Source organism: Typopeltis vanoorti, chromosome 19 (assembly GCF_054136105.1).
Source record: "Typopeltis vanoorti isolate ZY-2024b chromosome 19, IOZ_Tvanoo_1.0, whole genome shotgun sequence".
Lineage (NCBI taxonomy): Eukaryota > Metazoa > Arthropoda > Arachnida > Uropygi > Thelyphonidae > Typopeltis > Typopeltis vanoorti.
In genome coordinates, this window is record NC_143567.1 from 87619210 (window position 1) to 87647076 (window position 27867).

General features: G+C 35.2%; 1 protein-coding gene across 7 annotated transcripts in view; it reads right to left on the reverse strand.

Moving 5' to 3' along the window:
* LOC150096318 (protein FAM149A-like) overlaps positions 1 to 27867 on the reverse strand; it is a 257920-nt gene that overhangs the window by 6126 nt on the left and 223927 nt on the right. For all 7 annotated transcript variants that reach the window (XM_090409191.1, XM_090409193.1, XM_090409188.1 and 4 more), the window contains 2 exons: positions 15116 to 15155; positions 5238 to 5456 (listed from right to left, as the gene is read on the reverse strand). In XM_090409191.1, the coding sequence (XP_090265317.1) occupies positions 5238 to 5456; positions 15116 to 15155 (259 nt within the window). The remainder of the gene's footprint in view (positions 1 to 5237; positions 5457 to 15115; positions 15156 to 27867) is intronic.

Genomic DNA, 27867 nt, shown 5'->3' on the forward strand with positions numbered 1-27867 from the left:
GTCATTCTTTTCAATATGAAATTCAATTTTATCCTCCTCAAGACTAAATAGTGATCACTGCCAATTTCAAATCCTCTGTACACTCTGGTGTCCTGCAACAGAGAGAAAACATCACTATCAACAATAACATAGTCAATGAGACTTTTCTTATTCCTTGCCTCTTCTCTCCATGTGAATTTGTGCATATTTTTATGTTGGAACATGGTGTTAGTAATAAACAGTCCATGTCCTGAGCAGAAATCCAACAGATATTTGCCATTATTATTAGCTTTGCTCTTTTCTCCAAATTTTCCCAAAATATTTTTGTATGTCTCACAATCATTTCCTACTCTACTATTTAGATCCCCAACAAGGATCAACTTTTCCTTTTTCATTGTGTCAGTTGCTTTTTCTAAAGCATCAAAAATTTCCTCCACTTCTACCTCAGTAGAATCTTCTGCAGGACCATATGCACAAATAAGTCTCATTGTCCAGTTCCCCATTCTCATATTTGCCCACATTATTCTACTTGAGACGGACTGCCATTCAAGAAGATAAGCCTTGTATTTTGTGTTGAATACTATGGCCACCCCTTCTTTTCCTTGATTGTCATTGCCTGAATATAACATTTTGTATTTATTGCTCAGAAAGATCTCACCAGATTTTGTCTTTTTTGTTTCAGTCACCCCTATTATGGCGATCTGGTACTTATCTAATTCCTCAGCTAGCTCCATTTCTTTGCTATTCAGGCTTCTTATGTTGATAGTACCGATCTTTAACTCTGATGATGTTGAGTTGGTTGTGCTTTCGGATTTGTTCCAGTAGCTGACTTTTCGCTGTTCACCCTGGTCCCTGTCAAAAACAACAAGGGCCTTGTTTAACCCGGCAAAGCCCCAGACGGCATGAAATTTTGTCATGTTGTACCATCATTTTGTATATTGGTTTAAGCCAATAAGAATACAATTCGGTCGGTTAAATCTCAAATTGTCAGCCATCCTTGTTTGTTCAGTATTCAGGTAGATACCCAACAGGGTGCACCACGAGAAGGTGAGGAAAAAAAAAAAAAATCAGGAAGATTTCCTTAATGCCCTGTGACCATTTTACTCATTGACTTCTCTGTGTCGATTCCATCACTATCCACATTAATAAACTTAATAATCTCCTGACAATGTCTATGGTTAGGAAGATGACTTAAAAAAAAAAAATTGAGACCTATCGCACATATCTCCAGATCCAGATTGTCTGTCTGTATTGGTTGTGTCCTCTTATAAGTTATGTAAGTACTTCTCTCATATTTACTTTCTACTTTTACAGGAAAATCTTCCACTCATTTTAAGAATACTTTGGATTTTAAAAACAAAATTTGCAATCTTTGTATGAACCCCTCTGATGTTATAGTGTTGCTCTTCACCGACGTTTCAATGTCAAATACCATCAAATTACTTGAACATCTTTATATATACTGTATATTATTTTATAATTAAGAATCTGTTAAGTATTTTATTTCCTTACTGTACCCCTAATGTGACAGTTTTTAGAATTTTTGTTATGCTGTTCCATTTCTGTAATAAAGATGACTTTGACACATAGGCAAAAGTTTTAACATTAAAGATTATGCTATTTAATGTGAAATTTTCCATTTCTTTTAAGTTATGTCTAATTACATTATATTCCAATTTTAAAACAAAGTACTGTATAGTTCATACATGAGTTGTAAGACAGCAGCAGCTGGAATTAAAGGCAGTGTAAGAAGATTGTTTGATGTAAAATCAGATGTAAGAAGTACACACTATCTTCACTCTTATTCATAATTTATACGAATTCTATTATGAGAGAAAAGATATAATATCGCAATTAGACTTGATATCACAATTGAAGATATTCAACTCTCAGTTCTTCATTTTATGCAAGTGATGTCATACTTCTAAGTACAAGTCTTCAAACTTGAAAAACTGAATAACTACTGTAAATTTCATATGAAAATCAGCAATAAAAAGACAAAAACTATGAAAAATAAATAGGATCATGGAAAACATCAAGCAATTTTTAGTTAAATGGTAAATTAACTATAGAAATAGATAACAGAATAAGTACAGCTGTATATAGTGGGGAGCTATTTAAAAAAAATTGTGGAATAAATGAAATCAACAAAAACTAGTAATCAACACTAAATTAGTAATATACAAAATAGTATTCAAATCAATTTAATTGCACTAGAGAGAGAGAGAGAATTTAGAAATGGTTAATCACAGATTAGAGACCTCAGATGTGATAGTTCCAAGAAACAATAAGGAAAGGAACTTGACACTGTTGGTGTGATATGTGTGAGCAGAGCTAATTATTATTATTGTATGAGCACATCTCCATGGAGTCCGAAGACTCATTGTGGAAGACCCAATTTATCCACACGCATTCTATCATAATGTGTGGTGTCCTTTGAACTTATTCACAGACAAAGTGCTAAACAAATGAATGTAATAACCCATTCTATTCTTTTACAACTCTCCAAGTGAAAAACTTAATCCTAAACTTCTATTAACCACACTTTTATTCAACTTCCAGGGATGACCCTTTGTTCTTCCTCCTCTAGTTAAGTGCTGAAACATTTCCCCTGCATCAATCCTATAAAACCCTTTAAGTAACTTAAATGTTTCTATCGCATCCCTTCTTTTTCACCTACCAACCAACTTCTGCAGTCCACACACCTTCAAGCTATTCTCATAGAGGACATTCCACAAAGCACTCACTATTTTGGTTGCTTACCTCTGAATCCTCTCCACCACTTCATCACCACCAACAAACCAGACCTGAGCACAATAATACACACACATACGGACACATCAAGGCCTTATAAAGAGAAATAACTTCCTTATCTCTACTTGTTAGTGTGTTCTTCAACAGTCAAATAATCTTATGTGCTACCTTAGCAATATGTTCTCTAAACTTTAACTTTCTATCTACTACCACTCCTAAATCCCTAGCTTCATCTATTTCCTTGAATATAGTTCCATCAATATGGTACAAAGCTTGTAATCTCTTTATCCCAAAATGTTTAACTTTACACTTGTTCACATTAAACTGACATCCATTATCTTTTGCCCATACTGCCAGCCTATCTAAATCATCCTGCAAACTCTCTTCATAGCCTTGATTCACTATTACTGTATATAATTTTTCAACATCAGCAAAGAACTGAATATTTCCTTTCAGGTTATTTTCCATATCATTTATGTACAAATTAAATAGTAGTGTTCTTACCACTGAATCTTGTGGCACACCAGCTTCTACCTGGATTCTGCTTCTCCATACACAACTTTTTATTATCTGTCCAGCAACCACCCTTTTACCACATAACCAGTGTCACATTCATCCCCATTTGTTCTAATTTGTGTAACAGAGTTCAGTATGGTATTTGGTTAAATGCCTTTTCAAAATCCAGCAGTATCATCATGTAGTCATTTCCCTTATCGAATTGAGCTGTCACTCAACTATAAAAAGTTAGTATATTACTAAGGCATGACTGACCCTTCACAAAGCCATGTTGTCCCTTACAGATTATCATATTCTTATCCATCCATTCCTGAATTCTCTTTTTGACCAATTTTTCCGGTACTTTTACCACCACTCCTGAGATACTGACAGGTCTATAATTTGCTACTACAGTCTTAGAACCTCCCTTAATAATATCAGATGGTATGGTCAGAAACAAAAAAAGAAGGAGAAAAGTTAGCAAAACAGGTGTCTGATGCCAGGAATGGCAAGAAAAAGACCACAGGAAGACTAATACCTAGGTGGATTATTGCAGTAGTGCCTGATCTTGAGTATGGATGGCAAGTGCTTCACCTCTGTCATATCTTACAATTCAATACTGAAGTCCTAACAACCAATTAATTTGGAAGAAAAATGTTGATAGGAACCTAATAATAATTGAAACTTAATGATGTAATAGTATTATAGAATCTTGTATATCTCTTGAGAGTACATACCAGTAATTTGATGATGATCATGCTAATACTGAAATTTTTGATCTAAGTTTGGCTCATCAATGCTCAACTTATTCATATAGTTGTTTTAACCATGCAATTTCCTGAGTTTGTCTGTTGTGATTCATAATCTATACTACATTTGCCAATTCAATGTTAGTTATGATATTTAAAGCTCACATATATATATATATATATGATGAAGTCGGCATTTCCGATGAAACTAGTAGTGAAGCCTTATTAAATCTCTTGACTTTTTTTCTCGGTGTTTAAGTCAGTTAATAATTTTAAACAAACACATATATATACACAGTCATACCCCGACTTACGCGAATCTGGAGTTACATGGTTTCTTATATGTACGTATTCCCGTCACGCCTCACCACTAGTCGTATCTTTCCGGCGCTGGCCGCATTCGCCAGTGTCGCACATGCTGTGAACAAGCACTGACATGTTTCGTGCGGTCTCCATTCATACAAGATTTTTATAGTCTACAAACCTTACGATTGTTTAATGTTATGTTCTTGATAAAAATTTTATCACATAAAAAATAATAATGTCGCCCAAAAGAAGCAAGTCCGATTCTTCTACAGCTAGTAAGAAAAGAAAAACATTCAAAGTGTACTACACATGCCGTTCATTTGCAAGTCTGCATGAAGCTATGAGGCAAAATGAGCAACTGTCTGTTAAAGAGTTTTGGAAACAGTTTAATGTTTTAGATGCAGTAAGGATTATCAGAAATTCTTGGGGTGTCTCCAATATCGGAGACTCTTCGCTACTGAAGAGACCAAAACCTCAGATTCAGTTTTACCAGAAAAGCACATGACAATTGCAAAATTAACAGAAGGCCTCAGCTTAATTAAGAAAGGTTTACAGATTTTGGAGGACATAGATTCTAACAAGGAACGAATTGTAGCCACAAGGCAAGGAATAAAAAAATCACTGGCTTGCTATGAAGAAATTTTGCGTGACAAGAAAAAGACATTATGCTGTCAGACGAATCTGTTAGATTTTATGAAACCATCGACATCGAAATAACTTTCTTTTTTTTTTATGTATGAAAAACTACAATTATGATTATATTTCTTAAAAAATATAGGTGTTTTTATAAACCTTTGGTCCCAATTATATGTTTGTATATATAAATTACATGCAAAATTATACCCCGAGTTAAGCGAATTCGACTTGCGTGCTTTTCGTTGGTCCCACCTACCGAGTAACTTCAGGGTATCACTATATATATAACTATCACAAATAGCATTCAAATGTTCTTACTAGATTTCTTATTTGACTTTTTTCCTTTTAACCTTTCATTTTCTTCAGCTTGTCGAAGAGAATCTAATGATGTAACAATGGGGAAAAGAGTCACAACATTGTGGCAAGATGGACTAGTTGTTTGCTCTAAAACAGGAAGGGGGCTGTGGCTTCTTTCTTTCTTTAATGGAAGAGCTGAAGACTTTGGACTATACCCAGTAAACAGACTTATGCCCGAAACTGAGAAAACACACATATTGTAAGATAATATAAAAATCCATATATAATATAAAATTAATCCAACTGTGATTAATAATTAAGTATATTATACATGAGGTCATTCCAGGAGTTCTGCACACTATGTATGGCCAGAAGCAAGATGTAACCAGTTGTAAGTCAGACTGAAATAAGACTTCAGGAGAGAATTTGAATCAGGCATCACAGATGTCAATGCAAGGATTCATACTTCACATGAAATACCTGATCTTGAGGAAAAGTATGAATGGCGAGTGCTTCACCTCCACTCCCATACAGAGTTTAATCTGTTCTGCAAGCTGAAAGATCCACTTCATAGGAAACATTTCACTACTACTGGCAGGATTTCTGTTGAAGCGTCCCAACTTATTAAATGCACAAACAAAAAAAATCTATTGACAGGAACAAGACTTAAACATTGGGCAGTAGTGATAAAGCAAGATGAAGATTATACTGAAAGTCTTGTAAGTGTATTTTATTAAATAACTGTTCGGTTTAACAACAGAAATAGTGTGTGCAGAACTTTTTGAAATGACCTTTGTACTTTTTTTTTTTAAAGAATATAGTATGATGAGATAATGGTGAAAACAAGGTATCTCTATTTTAGAAACTAAAGCTTTAACTACAGGTTATGATTAGTTCCACAAGGAAGAACCATTTGTTACAATTAATAATGAAACAGAGAATAATACTGTCACTAGGAAGGATAAAACAGCAATAACCATAATGGCTGTAGCTAAAGGAGATTTTGCATGTACTTCAAATCTTTATTATTGGAAGAGGGAAAGCAAGTATAATTAAAACATTATCAAACTGATATGAGAAAGATATACTGTGTGAGGAACTCATAGTTAACAAAAGCTTGGTTATCAGGGAGCAAGTATTATCAGTTCATAGTGCTTCCTTGGATGCTTTAGGGATTGTGATTTTACAATGCAAAACTGACAGAAGTGTATTTAAATATTGCAAATCTGAGCTAATAATCAAAAGCAAGGATCTTAATAAAACAAGTTTAACAGAGGTGCAGTGCATACCGATATTTAGGATATATAGATGACCTGTTTTCATCATGTAAAACATGCTAAGAAGAGGGAATACACTATACCTAATGCAGCAAATCATCTTCTTTGTTAAAACATATCAGCAATGCCTGTTAAAACTCATTTTCAGTGTCTCTAGCAACAATATTCTAGATGACATGCTGTTATCATCAACATGTAAAACATACAACAGAGAGGGAACATACTAGACCTACTATAAGTCATGTGTTATTCCCTTATGCTCTTCTGTTAGAACTAATGGAGTTTCATAAAATAACTAATCTGCAGAACTAGCCTTTGCCTAAAACAATTATGAGTGAAGGATAATGGCCTAATTTTAAAATGTCATATCAATTTTTTTTTTTTTTTTTTTTTAAACACATGCCACACTGCACCTTTCTCAACACATTATCTGTAGTTTTTCAGTTAAGCCATCTCTCTTATCAACATTATCAGGATGCACAAAAAAGTTATTTATTACATTATGACATGTGTGCTGCTTCCTCCCAATGCACACCTTATATGCTACTTGAAGTCTACTCCTACCTCAATGCAGATGGCAAGTAATGTGTTTATAGATGTAATGAAGGGCTTAGGTATTTGTGATTATTTATAGCATATCATGATATAAGCAACATTAAAGAAACAAAATAAGTATATTAATTTGTTAATCTTTTGCTGGTTTTCAAACTAGCATGGACAATTGATTTGATTAATTAGATAAGGAAAAGGAGTAGCGTGGAACAACTTTGAACTTCAACTTCAGGAATATTCACTTAAGTATAAAATAACTGTAAAGATGTTTATAATGAGATTTAAACATACAATACTTATTAATGCTGGGATCATTATTGTTTAATTTGTATTGTAATGATAGAACTGGCTTAAGTAGAGATATGTAGTTGTTTGTAGATGAAGCAAAGTTGGATAGAACTATGAGGAGTAAAACAGATGTAGCCTTATAAAAAGATCTGAATAAACTGTTTCATTGTGCATGTAAGTGAAGCCACCAGTTCAATGCTGCAAAGAGAAATTTTGAAATTTGGTATGCAAGGATGGGATGTGGAGTAGATGAGTGGGGATTGACTGTGACCTGAAGTTTGGGGATGGGGGGGGGGGTCACTGCCAGAATTGCAAGGACATCATAGCAGATTAATCTAAATGATGAGGAGAACCTTAATATGTAGAAGCAAAGAGGTTATGGCTCAGATCAGTTAGCAGGTGACTACCAGATCTGTGCACATAGTTTATATATGGCCTTGTTCAGGTTGCATATGGACTATGTGCACAGATCTGGTCACTGGCATTCAAGAAGTTGAGGATATCTTGGAGTGTCCAAAGACGATTGACTAAGGCTGAGCATAGTCTCTAGAATATGGGATATGAAGATGGATTAAGAACATCATTTGTAGAGCCTTGTGACAGGAGAAGTGAGGGGGAGGGATGTGATTGAGACATAAGCTGGTGAGGGTTTGTTACCAGCTTAATATAGAAATTTTTCATAGAATGAAGGGAGAGAAAGAAGAAGAACAATAGGAAATTTCTAGAAGCTGTCTAAAGAGAGAACAGGGAGTGAGGAATGGTTCTTTGCAGTGAGAGCTGTTGGTGAGTGGAATACATTGCCTGAGAGCGTGGAAGCTGAGTTTAAGGCAAAGTTTTATGATCTTTATATATGACAGTGGAGAACTCTTGCAATCTCTTTTGACCTGATGCAGGTCAAACGTTAATAATAAAGAGAAATTAGAATGTAAAGTTCTTCATTTTGTAGCAAAATATATCATCATCATCATCAAATTCCTATGTACCCTCAGGGGGTGTACAGGATAATTATGACAGTATTACATGAAAAAGTTACACCATTATTAACTTCCGATCAACAACTTTCCTCCAAATTAATCTGTTATCCGTCAAGATTTCAATATTATCAGATCTTATATTTCTGTCTTTTAAGGAACTTTTTGCTATGTCAATCCATCTATATCTTGGTTTTCCTTTGGATATTTTCCCTGCCAATATGGCAAAAAACATTTGTTTTGCTAATCTTTCCTCTCCCATTCTGTTTAAGTGACCATACCACCTGATATTAGCTCTGCTTACACATTCCTGAATGCTAACAATGGCAAGTTCTTTCCTAATATCCTCATATTTAATGTAATACTGCCATTCCATTTGTTCACACCACTAAACATTCTCAGCACTCTCATATCAGAGGTCTCCAGTCTTTGATCAAAGACTTATTTCTAACCCAGCTATCAAGATCCCTAAGCTAAAATTGGTTTCATCAGTCTTGTATACAGCTAATTTAGTGTTTTGACTAATTTCTTTCTACTCCATATAAATTATTTATTCAGCTGACTTCCAACCATATCAGCTTTACTAATTCTGTTGTCTATTTCCATATTTAATCTACAATCTTTGCTAAAAAAACTGTGCCTAAATAGCTGAAATGTTTTACTTGTTCTATAGGTTCACCATTCAGGATACAGTTGAGGTTTTCAGTGTTTCTGCCTATTTTCATTGTCTTGATCTTTTTATTGATGATTTTCATAGCAAATTTATTACAACAGTTATTCATTTTAGTCAGGGAATCTTACAAACTCATACTGGATTTATTCAGAAGTATAACATCATCTGCATAAAGTAAAAAGCTCAGATTAACATCACCAATTTTGACATGAGATTTAATACCACTTTCCTTCATAATGTGATTCATATAGATAATGAATAACAGTGGAGATAATATGCATCCTTGTCACACACCTGAATTTACCTCAAACCATCTTCCTGGACCTTTTTCAAGTTTAACTACTGACTACAGCTTAAGTAGAGACTATGTATTGCTTGATATAATGTCCCATTTACATAATATAACTGTAGCATTTTGAAGAGTATTCCACTTGACACCTTGCCATATGCTTTTCCTGATCTACAAAACTTAAATATAACAAGGATTTGTATTTTTCCAAGATTTCTCAACTATTTGTCTTTAAGTGAAACTCTGATCCTGATCACCTCTATTTGGCCTGAATTTTTCACAGGCTTCTCTTCCACAATTATTCTTAGCCATTTCTCATGCATAAATCTTACCAGGAACACTCGGTAAGGAAATGCCTCTATAATTCTCGCATTCAGTTTTATTTTCCTTTTTACAGATGGGTACTATGAGGGCTATGCTTTAATCATCTGGAAATCTCTGAACCCTCTGACCAGGCCTTCTGAATTATGCAACAGCCACTATAAAACATTTATACCTCCATATTTGAGGATTTCTGGCCAAATTTCATCTATTCCAGCTGTTTCCACATTTCATGTTTTTGATGACTTTTTCTACTTCAAGTATGGATATGTAAACCTGACTGCATTCCTGTTGGCAAAATATAAGGGTATCCTATTATGTAGGTAAGGATGAGCTCAAAACAATAGACTATAAATGACCAGTAACTAATGGCGCAGTTCAACATAAAATTTTCTAAAAAAGGGTAGCAAAAAAGTCAAATGGAATTCTGTCATTAATTTTCAAGACCTCTGTTCAGAGACCTCATGGGGTATTTAATTCAAGTTTGAAGTCTGCAGTTCGCTGTGGTGGGTGGATTGAGTGGCAGATGCAAGAAATTGTGGGGTAGGTGCCCTCCCTTGATGAGTCTTTGGACTCCCTGGAGGTGTCACATAATGATAATAATAAATGAGAGTTATGAGAAAGATTAGGGGAATGAAAAGACTGCATCAATGGCAAAATCATATTAGAAATAAAGATATTATGAAGGATTGTTAGCTTTCAAGAATGTGTGAGCAAAGCTAATCTAAGGTAGTATGGCCCTTAGATTAGCTCTACGGAATTGAAACAGAAAAGTTAACAAAACAAACAGGTGTTTGATGCCAAGATGGCTGGAAAGAGACCGAGAGGAAGACCAAGTTCTAGGTGGATTGATTCAGTCAGAAGTGATTAGAAGAACAAAATGTTAGGTATGACAGTATTTGAGTGCTGACAAGTAATAGACTAATTTGGAGGAAAATTGTTATATAAGATTATTAGTAATGTAAACTTATTCATGTAGTGCTGTCATAGGCCTGAACACTCCTTGAGGGCACATATCAGGAAATTGATGATGATAAAGATACTGATATGCTAGAGAAAGTGCAGAGGAACATAACTCTCTTATCCACTCATTTCAGATATCCATCTGGAATGAGTGGATAAGAGAGTTATGTTCCTCTTATGAGATAAGAGGAAGGGATAAGATAAGAATATCCATAAGATATAAGAATATCTTATGGATATTCTTATGAGAAAAGTTGGATGCTGTAGGTTACAAAATGTTAGTGATAAGTCAAATAAAAGTAGATTTAACTTACAGTAGTGTAGTAAATAAATTGAATTATTTTACACTGTGTACTACAATTTTATACTAAAGGACATTGTTTTAAAATAAACTGGCTGCTGAAACATTGTATATTGCTTAACCTCCCTACTGGCAAGGTGGATGAAATAGTGAGACCGAATTGCACTTCTTATCTATGTTATTCAACGGGTGTTATGGAATCGTAAACAGATTTAGCTGGATGTCTATAGATGTCATGGGGTTGGAGGAGGAGGGGTTAAGGAAATTAATAACTTAGACTTGGCAATAACTAAAAATATTTAATTATTACTTCCTATATTTCACCGAAGTTAAACTGGCGTCTTCAGGGATTAATACACTGGTATTAAACACGTGCATGAGGGCACGCTTCAGTAACAAAGATGGAACAGGAGAAATACAGGAAGACCCAAAGTCTTATAATTACACCACCTATTGGCTTTGGTTGAGTTTTCTTCGTCATTGGGATGACCGTCTGCTGATGTGGGTTTCTCATATGAGGGACAGTTTGATACATCCATATTTGTTTAGGTTGGGATAGTTGGTAGGAGCTGCAGCAGATTCAAGGAAAAGCCTCTTGAACTTAAATTTGCTTCAATGGAATAAGGTGGCTTTTGTCCATTGGATCCTGTGCTAGGTATCTAGGACAGTGGTCTGCTAATCCTGAGTGGCTATAGTGGCAGAACTGGATGTAATCCTGGTGCTCTGATATGCAGATGTTGGTTGCCCTACCTGTTTATCCATAATATGAAAGGTTACAGCTGTAGGGTACCTGGTATACTCCAGGTAAATCCAGAGGTTATAGTTGGTCTTTGGGGGGAGCAGATAAGAGCTGCTTGCTTCTTGTGTGGTTTATAAGTGGTGTCACAATATTGTGCTTTTTTAAGATCTTGGCTGCCTTTTCTGAAATGCCATGAATATAGGGGATGGTAATGGATTTGCTGTAATCTATGTTTGGAAGGGGAGGAGGAGGAGGAGCAGTGTGGGTATGTGTTGTTAAAATTCTCCTCCCCTTCCAAACATAGATTACGGCAAATCCATTACCATCCCCTATATTCATGGCATTTCAGAAAAGGTGGCCAAGATCTTAAAAAAGCACAATATTGTGACACCACTTATTAGCATATACCATTGGCAAAAAAAAGTTGTTGTTTTTTATATGGGTGAATTCTGTGTTGAGTGAAATATTGCCTGAGCAAATTAATTAATTAATTATGCCTGGTGGACTAAGGTTTTTATAGTTCCAAATTGTTGGGAGGGAGGGATGATATGACTGTTGATGGATGTGTCTATCTATGTGTGTGTGTGTGGGTTTTCTGTAGACTGTGAAGGTCAGAGATCCAGTTGGTTGTCTTGTAACTAGGGTGTCTAGGAAGGGAGACTGTTTTACTTTCTGTTTCATTGTGAATGGGATCCTTGGATGTGGGGCTGTTCAAATGGGATAGGAAAGTGTGTAAGGTGTTCCAGCTATGTGGCCAAATTGCAAACACATCATCCACAGTGTAGCCAAATAGTAGGTTTAACGGGGAGGGGAATTTAGGGCATTCTTTTTAAATGTCTCGATCATCAAGTTAACCGGGGGGGGGGAGCCCAAGGCCGTACGCTCTATTTGTTCATAAAATTTTCCTTGCCAAACAAAATAGCCTGAATTCATAGTGAACTGAAACAGGGCTGAGATATCAAGAGGAAATTCTGTGTGTGGCATTTGTGAATAAGGAGAAGACATCAAAACTGACCATTAAATCAGTGTCGAGTGTGCGGTCTTGTATACTGGACTTAAAATGGGCTGAGTTTTTGATATGTGATATGGTATTGCCAGTAGCACAGGAAAGCACTATGGCTAAATACTTAGCTAGTCTGTAGGTGGGTGAGTCTATAGCATCTATAATTGGGCATAGAGGTACATTCTCTTTATGGATTTTTGGAGGTCCATAAATACAGGAGATCTGGAATTATAGGGTTTTAGTTTACTGGTCATACCTGCTGGCCAGGAAGCAATATTTTTAGCAGTCTATGGATGGTTGTAATCTGTGTGTAGGTGGAGTCAAAATTTTGTAGGCAATAGGTGGATCGGTCTTTAACATGTTCATTGCCAATCAAGCGATATCGCGTGATGCGAGTTCTCACCTGTCGGCCGATCACGCGTTATCGTGTGGACGTGCTAACTAAATAAAAAAATTAAAAAAATTTGGCCACCACACGAAATTCCAATTTTCAGCTTGGCAATGAAAGTGTTAAGAAGGGTGATAATTTTTTTAATATAATCTGTATAGTTCAAAATGACAGTAGCATCATAATAAATTTAGTTTAATCCTTTATCCAAGTGTAAGCAAACAAAGTTTGCACCTGAAAATATCTTCAGGACTGAGGTAAGGTGGTGCAACTCCGAGCAAAGGTGGATCAAGACCTCATCACTTCTTGTCTCAGTATCTCACATAATGCAAGGAACATCTCCTTGCAGACATGTATACTTCTATGCATTAAGGGAAGGGCCACTACCTAGACTGGTTTCGACCTTTATTGAGGTCTCGTCAGTGGGAGGCAGACCTAAACATGGAGATACTAAGGCTGGTGCCTGGTGTTGTACTACCTTACCTCAGTCCTGAAGATATTTTCAGGTGCGGTTGCTTACACTTGGATAAAGGATTAAACAAAATTTATTATAGTCTAACCAAGTGCAAAATAAACTTCTGACAGTAGCATTGCCCTTGTTTGCTTTCATGGTTATTATTATTATTTTTTTGTTATTTCATAGATGTAGAAGGGTTATTTCTTATATTCTCTGTTGGGTAGGTTGCTTGCAGGAAGTTTCACCTCTGACAGCACATTGGCTATGTCAAGCCTAATATTATTGGCCTCACTGGCAGGAAGGTTGTAGATTTTACACTTGATCAGGATTTTCATGATCCAATATATCTTGTCAACAACTATTTATCACAAAATACTACATACTAAAATTATTTATTTATTTCTTGTCAACAACTGGTTATCACAAAATACTACATACTAAAATTATTTATTTAGTAAAGAGGCATTAAAATTTGTCACAAAGCACTGAACAGACTTGTCACTACACAACTCAAACCAAAATTCTGGCTTTATGCTAGCGATTTTCTTCATAGTTGCAAAATGTGAATCCTGTTCATAAAAGATCTGCATTACTAAAAAAAGAAAAAATCAGAAGTGGATCTGACAGAAAATCCAGACTTTTGGACTATGGAATTACTAAATCAAATGAAAGAAAAACAAATAATTCTCACATATTTTTCTATAAACAAGGAATAAATATAAACAACCTAACTCATCCTGAACAAGAAACAAGAACAATTTAATACAAAAAAAAAAAAAAAAGTGCATGCAGTAACCAACCAAATCCAACCTCTTCGGTATAGACAAAGCCCTTTGGTCAAAAAGACCTGGGCTCGATTCCTGTCAGTCATGAGGAACCTTAATCTGGTCTCTTTCAATGAAAGGTAAGTTATGTTATGTGGATTGCTATGGACAAATCAAGCAAAGTCGATTGTAACATAATCGACAAATGATTATGTTATAATCATTTTCAATTTCATTTTCAAATGATTATGTTATAATCAAAGTCAGTCTCATATGGAGGTAGGGGATTTTTTCACCCAGAAACTTGGGTTTTATGTCCCCCCCCCTCCCAGAACAGGTAAACTAGCCCCGTGAACACACATGGATTACAGTCATGAATACATCCCAGCTATATGCTGATCCTGAGCCTGGATAAAATTGGGGTGGTGGTGGGGGAGGGGGCAATAGTGAACTATCCTGTAAAAAAATCTCACCAGGAACACTTTGCAGGCAATGCCTACAAAGTCACCTAGGGTCGGAAATGACTGAAAGGGAAAACCGCCACCATATATTTATTTAGACTTGACTCTTTCATTAACAAGCAAGCATTTTCAACTAGTTCCTTAACATTTTGTTTAAAATACAAAAATATAAATCTTCTGGCTATGGTTTATAGAGGTTATAAAACAGACAATAAAGGTTTTCAACTTTATCAAAACTATTTGGTCTTTCTTCTAAACTAAGTATCACTAGTCTATGTCTATTAATTAATTTTTTTTTTTTTAATAAAGAGAATTACAAGTGTGAATTCTGTGTGAATTAAGTTACTGAAATAGTACAAGCGACTTGAAAGAAACTTATATATTGCTCTCTATATGTACTATCACCTACTATATTTGAAGAAAAAATATTTGTTCTAAATAAATAATCATACCTAATGGAGGAGACTTGACTGCTTTCTGCCCAGTAGCACCCTAAAAACAATTCAAAAAGAGGGGAGGGGGGAGAAAGTAACAATTTATATCAAACAACTCTGGAAAGACTAATTTGATGTGGTAGTTCAAAGTAACAACAATGACCATAACCATTTAAATATAAAATTCACAACAATTAGGCTAATAGGTTAGAATGACTGGTGTAATTATTGTCATGTAATTTAATTAATAAAAAGAGGATTCCCAACATGTTTTGCTACTTCTTTCTCTCTTATATAACTTTATTGCAGTAACAGATATATTTAAATAAATGTAGGGAAATAATATATGCAAATGCAGTACATGAACCACTGATAATGGAACAGTAATTGATTCATATGTGCTGTACATATATCAACTATCTCTACTTCTTATGCATGTCAATGATTGTTTGAATAGTTGATAAGTGAGATGGAACTGTAGGATGTAATTGTGGAGTTCCAAAAGTTACTGACCTCATGAATAGATCCTACATGTGATTCCTATTTAGGATTTCATGTGAATGGATAATTTCACTTTTGAATCTTTGAGAAGATGCAAGAAATTTTCTAAATAACACACTGTGGCTTAGATATATTCACTTGTCTCACAAGTGACAAAGCTATTCTGTTCTTATAAATTTCATAATATCTACTTTGTATTATCTTTCAATATGCATAATACTCCATTCTTTAGAGTAATGATATTGCCAAATTCCTGGAAGATGATGGAAAGATTATGTACAGATATAAGCAAGACTTGGATAGATTTCTAGAAATAAGTTTTCTAGTTTTTTGCTGTTAGGTCTAAAAAGGGCAATTCATTCTTTTTCTTTCAATATTGATAGAAAATTGAATCTGCTGTGAATATTGTGGAAGAAGAGAGAGAATTAGATAATTTTTGTTGATTATGTTTTCAAATGAAACTATCATCAGTTTATTTCTTCCAAACAGAAGATTTAAGATTGGATGAGATAACTAAATTATTTCATTCTGGTGAGTGATTTTTTTAAAATAGTTAGCCATAAAAATGTATAGATAGAAAATTTTTAAAATCTGTAACATTTATTTTTAAGATGTATATAGGCGCACTAATCGAATTTGGGTATCGAAAAAAAATGACACTCTCTCTTCAACTGGGATACAATTTAAGTTACAATCAGAGGACCTGATTGTAACTTAAATGTCATCCTCTGAATCCAAAACTCTTGAATCTATTGTTTCTTCTACTACATGAGTAGAAGAAAGGCATTTGTCCTTCAAGAATTCAAGAAATTCCATTCACTTACTGTTTCACTGTTTCCTACTCCCAATTTACACTGCTGTAGTTAAAATCTCCCGTAATGATCGCTAATTTTGCACTTGCACCAAACTCAACTTCCTAAACATTTCCTGCTCCTCAAACTCTGTATTATTCCCTGGCCTACAGAAACATCTTACTAAACATTCTGTTCTGCCCACCTCCAACCACACATCATATACTCTCAAAACCATTAATGTCATTTCCCTCCAAATCCTCTGCTCTGAGAGGTCACAACTTGTCACTTATCATAAGCAATACTCCATTACCACGTTTGTCCTTCCTATTCTGCCAAAATATACTATATCCTGTAATCTTTGGACAGGCAGGTTATCAATGCCACTAATTCATTTCCTTTGTTCCTGATACTCCTAGATTTGTATAAAGAAACATCAATAAATTGCTAATATTTCTATACCTATTATTATTCTTCACTCCAGATTCCATTTCTTTCAGTTCTAACTGCTAACTTACAACTTAAATATAGACTATGTATTGTTCTGTATCCCATATTCCATATTCTGTATTCCATTTATCCCATATAATGTACTATTTTTAAAACCCTTTTTTTTTTTGGATACCTCGTTGTATGCCTTTTCTAGATCTACAAAACTAAGTACTAAACCTGTTATATTCCCATGATTTCTCAACTATTTGTCATAAAGTGAAAATCTGATCTTAACAACCTCTATTTGATCTGAACCCAGCTTGCTCAAGTTTCTCTTTCACAACAATTTTTCTTAGCTTCTTTTAAAGTATGCTTGCATAAATCTTACCTGGAACACTTCGTAGAGAAATTCCACTGTAATTCACACATTCAGCTTTATTCCCTTTTTTTTTTTTTTTACAGATTGATATATGACTATTCAGCTCTAATCATCTGGAATTCAACCTTCTGACCAGGCTATCTGAATTATGCAATGTAGCCACTGGAAAAGTTTTCTACCTCCATATTTGAAAATTTCTGGTCAAATATCATCCACTACAGCTGCCTTTTCACATTTCAAGTTTTTGATAGCTTTTTCTACTTCAAGCATTGATATGTACTCCTGTTTGCATTCCTCTTGAAAATTTTCTACTGCTACTCTGTCACTGCTTTTTTTTTTATTTAACAGTTTTTCAAAGTAATTACTCCAGACATCTACGATATCCTAAATCCTCAGTTTTAATGTCGCATTTATCATCTTTGATTATTCTTACAGTACTCTTTCCTCCATTTCTAAACTTTTTCAATAGCCTCCATAACATTTTGCCATCTTCCTAATATTCATTTTCTATATTCTTACTGAAGTCTTTTTCCCATGACTTTTTTTTTTTTAGCTACTTTATACACAGCTTAGCTCTTACATTTTTCTCTGTATTATTTTAGGGCATCTGCTGATTTATTTGCTTATATGCTTCTTTTCCAGAACAACTTCTTTAACTTTTTGTGTTCACCATGATGTTCTTATTTTTTGATCTTTGCAGGTAAGTTCATGATATGCCTAGCCATTAATCAATCAATAATTTCTTCAGAGTTTACCACTGAAACCCCAAGATTTGGTTCTTGTTTTTAAACTTATATAGTTGAGTCTACATTTTACCCATAAAAGCTGCGCAACTTTAGTTTCTCTTCAATGTGATATTCATTTTTATCCTGTATAAAACTAAGTGATGGTCACTTCCAATTTCAAATTCTCTATATGCTCTTGTATCCTGAATTGGCATGAAGATATCACTATCAACAATGACATAGTTCAATAAGACTCTTCTTATTTCTTCTATTCACATGTACTTGTGCACATTTTTATACTTGAACATGATATTAGTAATTACTAGTCTGCATTCTGAGCAGAAATCCAACAGATACTTAACATTATTATTAGCCTTGCCCTTTTTTCTCTTGCCCAAATTTTCTCTAGATGTTTTTGTATAACTGGTGGGATTTATTTCCACTCTGTTGTTTAGATCTTCAACAAGGACCACTTTTTCCATTTTCTTTATTAATGACTGGAAAAATTCCTTCACCTTTTCCTTAGGAGAACTTTCTGTGTGATCTTATTTGAGCCTTTGCACAAATAAGTTTCTCTGTCCATTTTGCCATTTTGAAGTTTTGGCAACATAACTCTACTTGAAATTGTTTTCCAATCAAGAAGTTTATCTCCATGTTTGGTGTTGTATGTTAGCACTATTCTTTTCTTTCCTTGATTGTTGTTCTTGCCTGAATATAACATTCTATACTTATTATTTAGTAAGAGCTCACTTGTTTTTGTCTTAGTGATGCTAATTATGTTCAAGTGGTACTTTTCCAGTCCTTCTGTAAGTTCAAATTCCTTTCCAGTAATGCTTATTTTATCGATGGTTCTTCTAGAAGAAGAACCATCGATAAAAGTCAGCTACTTTGTTCAAGTAGCTGACTTTTCTGTATTTGCCCTGGTTCCCTGATGAAAACAGCGGTGGCCTTGTTTTCAGGCGATGCCCAAGCTGGCATGAAATTTTGTCATGTTGTACCATCATATGCATTTCTGGTTTAAGCCAATAGGGAGTACAATTTGGTCAGCTAAGTCTCAAACTGCCAGGCATCCTCATTCATTCAGTACACAGTGGATACCTATTAATGGAGTGCATCACATGAAAGTGAGGACTGGACGTTATTTCAGAAGCCCCAGTCAATTCTTTGCATTCCTTAAAGTTGATGTAGAGGTTTCATCCCAGTTATTTGGCTTTGACCCTTAAGTGACCATTTCTCGTATCATTTTTTTTTTATCTCCATCTCTCCTGTTCAAAACTCTTCTTTTTGTTTTTCTTATTTCAAAAAACAAAATAATATATCCTTAGTCTCCTTCTAATGTAATGCTGAGATAATGTAAACCTTGATCCCTTGTTTATTTGGACTCAACTGTTGAAAGTTTTTCCACTTAGTTATATTATAAATTAAAGATATCAAGAAATTATATACTTGGTTTAATCCTTTATCCAAGTGTAAGCAAACAAAGTTTGCACCTGAACTATTTTCAGGACTGGGTAACTTGTATACAGAAGCTAATGACTTCACATCACTTGCCTTAGTATCCCATAATGCAAAGCACATATCCTTATGGGATATATATATAATGCTGTGCATTATGGGAAGGGTCACTACCAGACCAGTTTCGACCTGTATTGAACTTCAACCCACTGAAAATTTGCCCCAGTCCTGAAAATAGTTCAGGCGTAAACCTTGTTTGCTTACACTTGGATAAAGGATTAAACCAAGTACATAATTTCTCGGTATCTTTAATTTATTGGTCTCAACTATTTAAGGTCAAATTGGGAATTCAGTTGAAGATAGATGAATATGATATGTTTGTAACTTGCTATACACAGAAATATTATCACATTTAAACATGGTTCATATCAAAGTTTCTGGAACAAAAAAGTTATGTGAAACTCTAATGTAAATAAATAATTTGCTGACTTTAATTAATTATTTACAGTCTGACATTTCATCAACTCAAGCTAGCATTATCAGAGGCACTTTAACAATACACAGCAGTGAAAACAGGGAATGAAATGAGCTCAAAAACAAGGAACAGTCACGTGCATGGATTGTGATGATAACCCTCTTCATGGTGATTTCTCTTATTAATGCATGATTTCTCTATGCATGATCACACCATTAGTCATGTTGCAGTTAATCAGTTCTGCAGCACTTGTGCTACTTCCAGGAAAAATGTTGTTTTAAATTAGGATTTGTGAAATAGCCTGACTTCTTCCATCAGATGAAATGGTTTTCCTCCAAAGCACGTGGTTCAAGTCTGCTTTATGGTTGTCCATACTGGACGTTTTTTAAATATTTTTTTTAGACCAAGTTTACTGAGTTCTACGCTGACAGGGGATGCTATAGACACCTAGGAGAAGAGGATCTTGGCAATCCTTCATTTTATTATTATTATTAACTCTCAATGAATCACTGACCTCAAGGGAGTTAGTGATTCATTAGGGAAAGCCATACTATCCACATCATACCTGTTCTTGAATTCATTCATACTGCTTGCACACATCACATCCAGCGGCAATACATTCCAATCACACACCATTCTATGAGAGAAAAATCTAGCCATCAATCCCTTCTTTGATAGCATTCATTATCAACTTTTAAGCATGCCCTTATATCCTTTCCTCACAATCCATAATGAAAAATTCCATCTAATGAAATCCTGTATGACCCTTTCAGAAGTTTGTAAGTCTCAATCATATCACCCCTCTTTCCTCTGTTTGCTAATGTCTGAAGTCTACAAATTCTCAATCTGTCTTTGTAATCAGTATTCCACAATCCTGATATCATTTTTAGCACACTCCTTTGCACTCTCTCTCTCTCTCTCTCTCCAATGTATCAGAATCACTATGAAAATCAAGAACCCAGACCTGTGCACAATAGTCCAAGTGAGATCTTATCAAGGCCTTGTAAAGAGGCAAAATGACTTCCCTATCTTTACATGTCAAAGTTTGTTTCAGCATTGTCATTATTCTCTGAGTTGTATTATTTGTTGCTATGTGTCACAAGTGAACATAGCAGTAGATTTGAACTGTGCTAAAAAAAAGTGTTTTTAATTAGTATATAGTGTGGCTTTTTGTTGCAAATTGTGCTGTATTTTTTTTCAGTTTGGATGCAAGTGTCCTTTAGTGGTGGTGGTGTTGAAATTTTTTGTTATACTGTGTTTTGATACCTGTTTGTTGTACTGCTTCAGCTTCTAAAGATGGCATCCATAAAGAAAAGTACATCAGCTCTGCTTTGGATTTTTCGCAGTGGATGCATTGCAAAAACTTCTATATGTATGCATCAAAAAATGTGAAAGATTAGTGGATTGTTTGGGTAAACGAGAAGAAGGAAAGCATTAACATATGTGAAAAGTGTCTGGATAGATTAGAGTGATTAGAAATGGGAACAAATGTCGGGACTGTAGTAGAAGAGCTTTGGCAGGAGTTAGTGAAAATGAAAAGCAAAATGAAACATTTGGAGGACGATATTAAACATCTAAAGGAGAGATTGGCTGATGATAAGGAGAAAGAGAAAGTAAATATTATGAATAAAGAATCAAAGGATAGTCATATATCAGTGTATGGGGACTCAGTCATTAGAGGTGTGATTACTAATAAAGCACCAAACATGCTTTCCTGGTGGAACAATGAGGCAAATAACCAATGTGTTGCAGAAAAAGAAAAACTGGGTATCAAAATTAGTAGTAGTCATGGCACAAATGACTTAGTTGGGGAGAAAAAGAATGTTGATAGAAACTTGAGGAATTTGTTGCAGCAGGTAAAGAAGAATAGTGTTGGTGTTGTTGGAAAAGTTGTAGGACTGTTGCTCAGATATGACAACAGTGAATTGAGAAGGAGAGCAGAGATAATGAATAGTAACATGGCTGAGTTGTGTGAGGCAAAGGTAGGGGATTCAATTTGTAAATCTGTGAAGTGAATTTGAAGGGAAGTTGGAATGGTATAAAGCTGATGGATTACATTTGAATGGGTTTGGTGTTGGACATTTAGAAAGGCTATTGTTTTCTGAGAAGGCACAAAGTCAAGAAGTTAATGTAGCAAACGATCAGAGTCTACCTGTGAGGCAGGATAGCACAAATCAACGAACTGCATGGCAGGAGGAAGATGGATATGAGGTTGAAGATGTGGTTGTAGCAGCAGCACAAGATGATGGAATAAAAAAAGGTGAGGATGAGAAAGGAATGGAAATCAGAGTCATGATCAGGAAAATGTGAGTGGTCATGTAAAATCTCGCAAGAAATTAATTTTTTTTGGGAAGGAATCCTTTCGCTAAGGATTTTGCAATTTTTTTTTTGTCTGAATTTATAAGAAAAAAATGTGCTTAGTAAGATGTAGAAATATAAAAGAATAAATTACTTTTAGAATGCACCTGTGCTTTAGACTTGTTTGTAAAAACTTAATAGGAGTTAAGCCAGATTAGCACAGAATACCACCAAAATTGTAATGTCAAGCGACCAGCGATGAAGTCAATTCTTTCATTACTTCTGGCTAATCTGGGAATACTCTTACTTAAGAACAAAGGAAGGAAAATGGAATAAAAGGCAATGCAGCACATGATTCTGGGCTTTTTGGTCCTTGGTCTCTTGCTTGGCTCTATACCTATGAAGTCTACGGGGCTCCTTCCCTAGTTCCAGGATGATCGTTCTTCCCGCCACCAGATGTTTCTTCGCCACCAGCTCACTCTAGGCTCCCGGTAGCTATGGCAGAACCCCAGTGCATCTGACGAAGGAAAACTCTCGAGGATTGAGCGGACGGAAGTCTCTGTGTGTGATACAGAATAAATCGGAGTTTCCTCTCGAGTTGGTTAGCAAGTAAGCCATTATTGTGTTTGTAGTATGTTATATGATTGTAACTCGAAATCGTAAAGGATTGAGAGAGGTTACTTGTTAACTGGCGGTTAAATTGAATTTTAAATAAGGGAAGAACTTGTATTGTTAAGTATGTCTAATTCATAAGTTGCTTGTGATAATGTCTGAATTAGTATCAATTAAGTATTGAATGTGTTTGAAGAAAGTTAATGTGATCCTTCTTGGAATATATATATGCATGCTTGCAGGCCAAGTGGTGTCATAGAAGATGCTATTAATTCAAAGTACAATAAGTTTTCTAAGTGAACGAACTATAGTTTTGGTTGCTTAAATAGCAAGTTGTCTTTGTGTATTAAAGTGCTTTTGATTAAGTTAATCTTTTCTTAACGTTTAAATGCTTTGTATTATGTCCTTTAGTTTGATAATAAACATGTTTTTGTTTTGTAATTACCTGGTTCTCATTCCTTAGCCAGTGCACAATTCCAAAAATATTAATAAGCCTGCGGGAGTAGAATACAGTAACGAGCCACAACTTGCATGTTAAGAAATTGTATAGAAGCATTAAATTATTTCTGTTATATCCTTGCACTGACTTTCAAACATAAAAAGGTCAATTAAGTGGTGCAGTCATTCAGATCAAATAAATTTCTTAATTGATATTGTGCGATTGCTCAGGGACTGTTACATTAGATAGACTTATTACGCGAGGTCTATCTAGCTACAGAAAAAAAGGGGGAAATTTAAGTAAGGAAGTAGATAGATAGAATAGATAAAAGGAAAAGTAAAGAAAGTAAATATTTTACAAAGGCACAGCAGCCGACAAAGATTTAATAGGATTTGATAAGGATAAAGATTTCATAAGATTATAAACAAACGACAATATATTACAAAGGAGCAACCAACAAGGATTAAATAAAACTAATATAATAGTAAGAAAATAAAGAAAATATAAAAATTTACAATGCCGCAGCTGTCAGCAGGATAAAATCCACATAATAAAATTCAAGTGAAGTGGATTGGGATAGTTTTGTCTTAAGGAACAGGTAAAGTTTAGCAAGTAGCAATTTTTTGCAATTTGAAATTGAATTTATATGAATTGTGATACCACTGATTGTAAGCTAACTAGCACTGACATAAGAATGGATGGCAAGGAGTTTTTTAGGACTGTAAATCCTCACCTTGTTATTCCATCATTATCTGGGGATGATAATGATGATATTCATTCCTATTTTGGTTTTGTAGAGGAATTAAGAAAAACTGGGAGGTGGATGGACTTCCAGTTACTGATTCTCCTAAGAAACAAACTGGTTGGCAAAGCAAAGATCTTTTTAAATGTTTCCCATATTCTTAGAGACACGTTAGAGTATTCAAAGTTTAAAGATACTCTGATAACCCAATATTCCAAAGTGAGGAACATAAGCTCCCAATCTTTGGAAGTTAGAGAATGCGGGCAAGGAAACAAAGAAAATGTTACAGACTTCTATAATAGATTGCTAACTCTTGCAAGTAGTGTGAGTGTTTCTGAGGAGGATAAGCCGCATTTAGATTGGGCAGTTTTTCATCAATTTCGATTGGGATTAAGGGAAGAACTAAAAAGAAAATAAAGAACTTGGAAGAGTGTTACCTCGCAGTCAGAGACAGAGAGGAGAGGCTTGGTAATATACATCCTGTCTCTATCCCCAAACAAGTACACTCTATTAAACAAGTAGGAGATTCCACCCAAAACCCTAAAAAGTTTCTTGACACGGAAAAAAAAATCCCCAAGAGAAGTGGAAGAAAAGGACATAGACCTAGAGAATAAAACTCATATTAAGGTTGTGGACGAAGAGAAATTAACCACCAAACCTAAGTTAACTGATTCCTATGACATGGAGTCAATAAGATTATTAATTAAGCATGAGACAGAGAGGTTACATCAACCAGTAATGGAGCGACTAGACGCCATTATCAAAGAATTAGGCGAGCTCAAAATGAAGGCCCCCAAATTTAATACATACCAGGAAAGGTAGGATATTTGGCTAATAACTGCTTTATGAGGAGAAATTCACCCCCTAGAGGTTACATCAGAAAAAGATTACATCAGAAAGAGACCTGATAGTTCTTTGACAGTCATTCAAGGCTTGGTAGAAGGGACACCTTGTAATATCCTACTGGATACTGAGTCCCACGTCTCAGCTATAACCATGTCGTTCTTCAAGAGAGTAAGTAACCATATCACAAATGACGTGATAGAGCTGAGAAAGCCAATTCAAGCTAACACACATCTCAAAAACTGAAGTATGTACTCAGAGAAAGATAAAAGTAGGCATTAAGCTACCTGAGTTTGATTTGAACGTTTCCCAAGAATTGTTAATTCTTCCTAAATCCTTTCGTCCAAGCGTTCAAATTATTTTGGGAGTGGATTTTCTGCAGAAGTGCAACTTCTCCTGTGATTTCTGTAAAAGGAATGTTTCCCTAATGGGAGTTGAACGTGCGCAAAATGGCGGCAGTAATCCTAGGTCTCAGGCAGAAAAGGTTGACAAAGGAACCAAGCCAGTAAATAAAGGCAGAGCATATTATGAATCGACAAAGAAAGAAAGATAAAACAAGTGCCGACTTGACTCAAATGACTCTTCCGTTAATCCCGCAGTAAACGGAAGTCTCAAAAAGGGAATAGTTACTGAATCATATGCCATTTCCAGTGTTGCACTGGCTGACCCTGTTAAAAGGGAAGACAGTAACACAGGCAAGCTAAGCAGTGCTGAGACTATAAGAAGAGTCATATACAAACCTCCTCATCGCCAAACCTGGGTAAGCCCCATATTATAGAGGCTCAGAAGGGAGATCCTAAGTTGAGGAGTATATATGAAAAGATTAAGAGAGGTGATCAACTTCCAAAGAATCTCGTATTCCTCAAAACACTTCACCTAGATGACGGACTTCTCGTCAAGGAAGTGAGTCTTGGGAAAATTTGCAGAAAAGGTTCTTGTTCTGAGAGTCATGATTCCATGGATAATTTATAAGTTCCATGATTCAAATGGACATAAGGGATTTGATCAAACGTGGCATCAGATTAGTGAAACATACACATGGAAAGGAGTGAAAAATGATGTCGCCAATTATGTGTCAACCAAAGTTTGAAAATTGAAATTTTGGGACCAATCAAGGTCATCTCCAAAAAACGAAGGAAGAAAAAACAAAAAATTTAACCTTTGAGTTTAATTTTTTGAGGAAAGGGTGGCCTTTGTAAAATCTAGCGAGAAATTAATTTTTGGGGGAAATTTTCGCTAAGGATTTTATAATTTTTTTTTTGTCTGAATTTATAAGAAAAAAATGTGCTTAGTAAGATGTAGAAATATAAAAGAATAAATTACTTTTAGAATGCACCTGCACTTTAGACTTGTTTGTAAAAGCGTAATAGGAGTTAAGCCGGATTAGCGCAGAATACCACCAAAATCGTAATGTCAAGCGACCAGCGATGACATCAATTCTTTCATTACTTCTGGCTAATCTGGGAATACTCTTACTTAAGAACAAAGGAAGGAAAATGGAATAAAAGGCAATGCAGCACATGGTTCTGGGCTTTTTGGTCCTTGGTCTCTTGCTTGGCTCTTCACCTATGAAGTCTACGGGGGGCTTTTCCCCTAGTTCCAGGATGATCATTCTTCCCGCCACCAGATGTTTCTTCACCACCAGCTCACTCTAGGCTCCCGGTAGCTATGGCAGAACCCCAGTGCATCTGACGAAGGAAAACTCTCGAGGATTGAGTGGATGGAAGTCTCTGTGTGTGATACAGAATAAATCAGAGTTTCCTCTCGAGTTTGTTAGAGTAAGCCATTATTTTGTTTGTAGTATGTTATATGATTGTAACTCAAAATCATAAAGGAGTGAGAGAGGTAACTTGTTAACTGGAGGTTAAATTGCATTTTGAATAAGGGAAGAACTTGTATTGTTAAGTACTGAATGTGTTGGAGGAAAGTTAATGTGATCCTTCTTGGAATATATATGCATCTTTCAGGCCAAGTGGTGTCATAGAAGATGCTGTTAATTCAAAGTACAATAAGTTTTCTGATAGTGAATGCACTATAGTTTCTGTTGCTTAAAAAGCAAGTTGTCTTTGTGTATTAAAGTGCTTTTGATTAAGTTAATCTTTTCTTAACGTTTATATGCTTTGTATCATGTCCTTTAGTTTGATAACAAACATGTTTTTGTTTTGTAATTACCTGGTTCTCATTCCTCAGCCAATGCACTATTCCGAAAATATTAACGAGCCTGCGGGAGTAGAATACAGTAACGAGCCACGACTTGCATGCTAAGAAATTGTATAGAAGTATTAAATTATTTTTGTTATCAACTCGCACTGACTTTCACACATAAAAAGGTCAATCAAGTGGTGCAGTCATTAAGATCAAATAAATTTCTTAATTGATATTGTGCATTACTCAGGGACTCTTACATTAGATAGACTTATTACATGAGGTCTAACTAACCACAGAAAAAGGGGGGCAAGAATAAGTTTAAGTAAGAATGTAGATAGAAAAATAAACTGAAATAAGTTAAAGATATAAAGAAACAACAAAAATAAATTTACAGTCAGACCGAAGAGAGAGAGAGAGAGGTGTGGTATAGCAGCTAGAATAGAGAATGTTGGTGCTGGTAGAATGGACTCTCTCTCTCTCTCTCTCACACACACACACACACACACACACACACACACACACACACACACACACACACACACACACACACACAGTGATTGTTATGTTTATATACAAATGTAAGGAGCATTCTAAACAAGAGAGCTGAGTTTGTTGCATTGATTGAGACGATATGCCCAAAAATAATTGGAATAAGCGAAACGTGGTTGTCTGAGGAGGATGTGACATCAGAATAGAACTAGAAGGATAGAAATGTGAAAATAGAAGGGGGAATGCTGTTAACGATTGCAGAGAAATTGTGTCTGAAAGTGTGAAAGTTGATAGTGCATGGTGTGAAGTTGAAATAAACAGGTTAGTATATCTGATAGGATGGTGTAATAGGCCAGGGAATGCAGAAAATACCAATTGTGAAATATTTAGGCAAATTAGTTGGATATGCAAAAAGAAGGTGATCCTGATGGGAGACTTTAA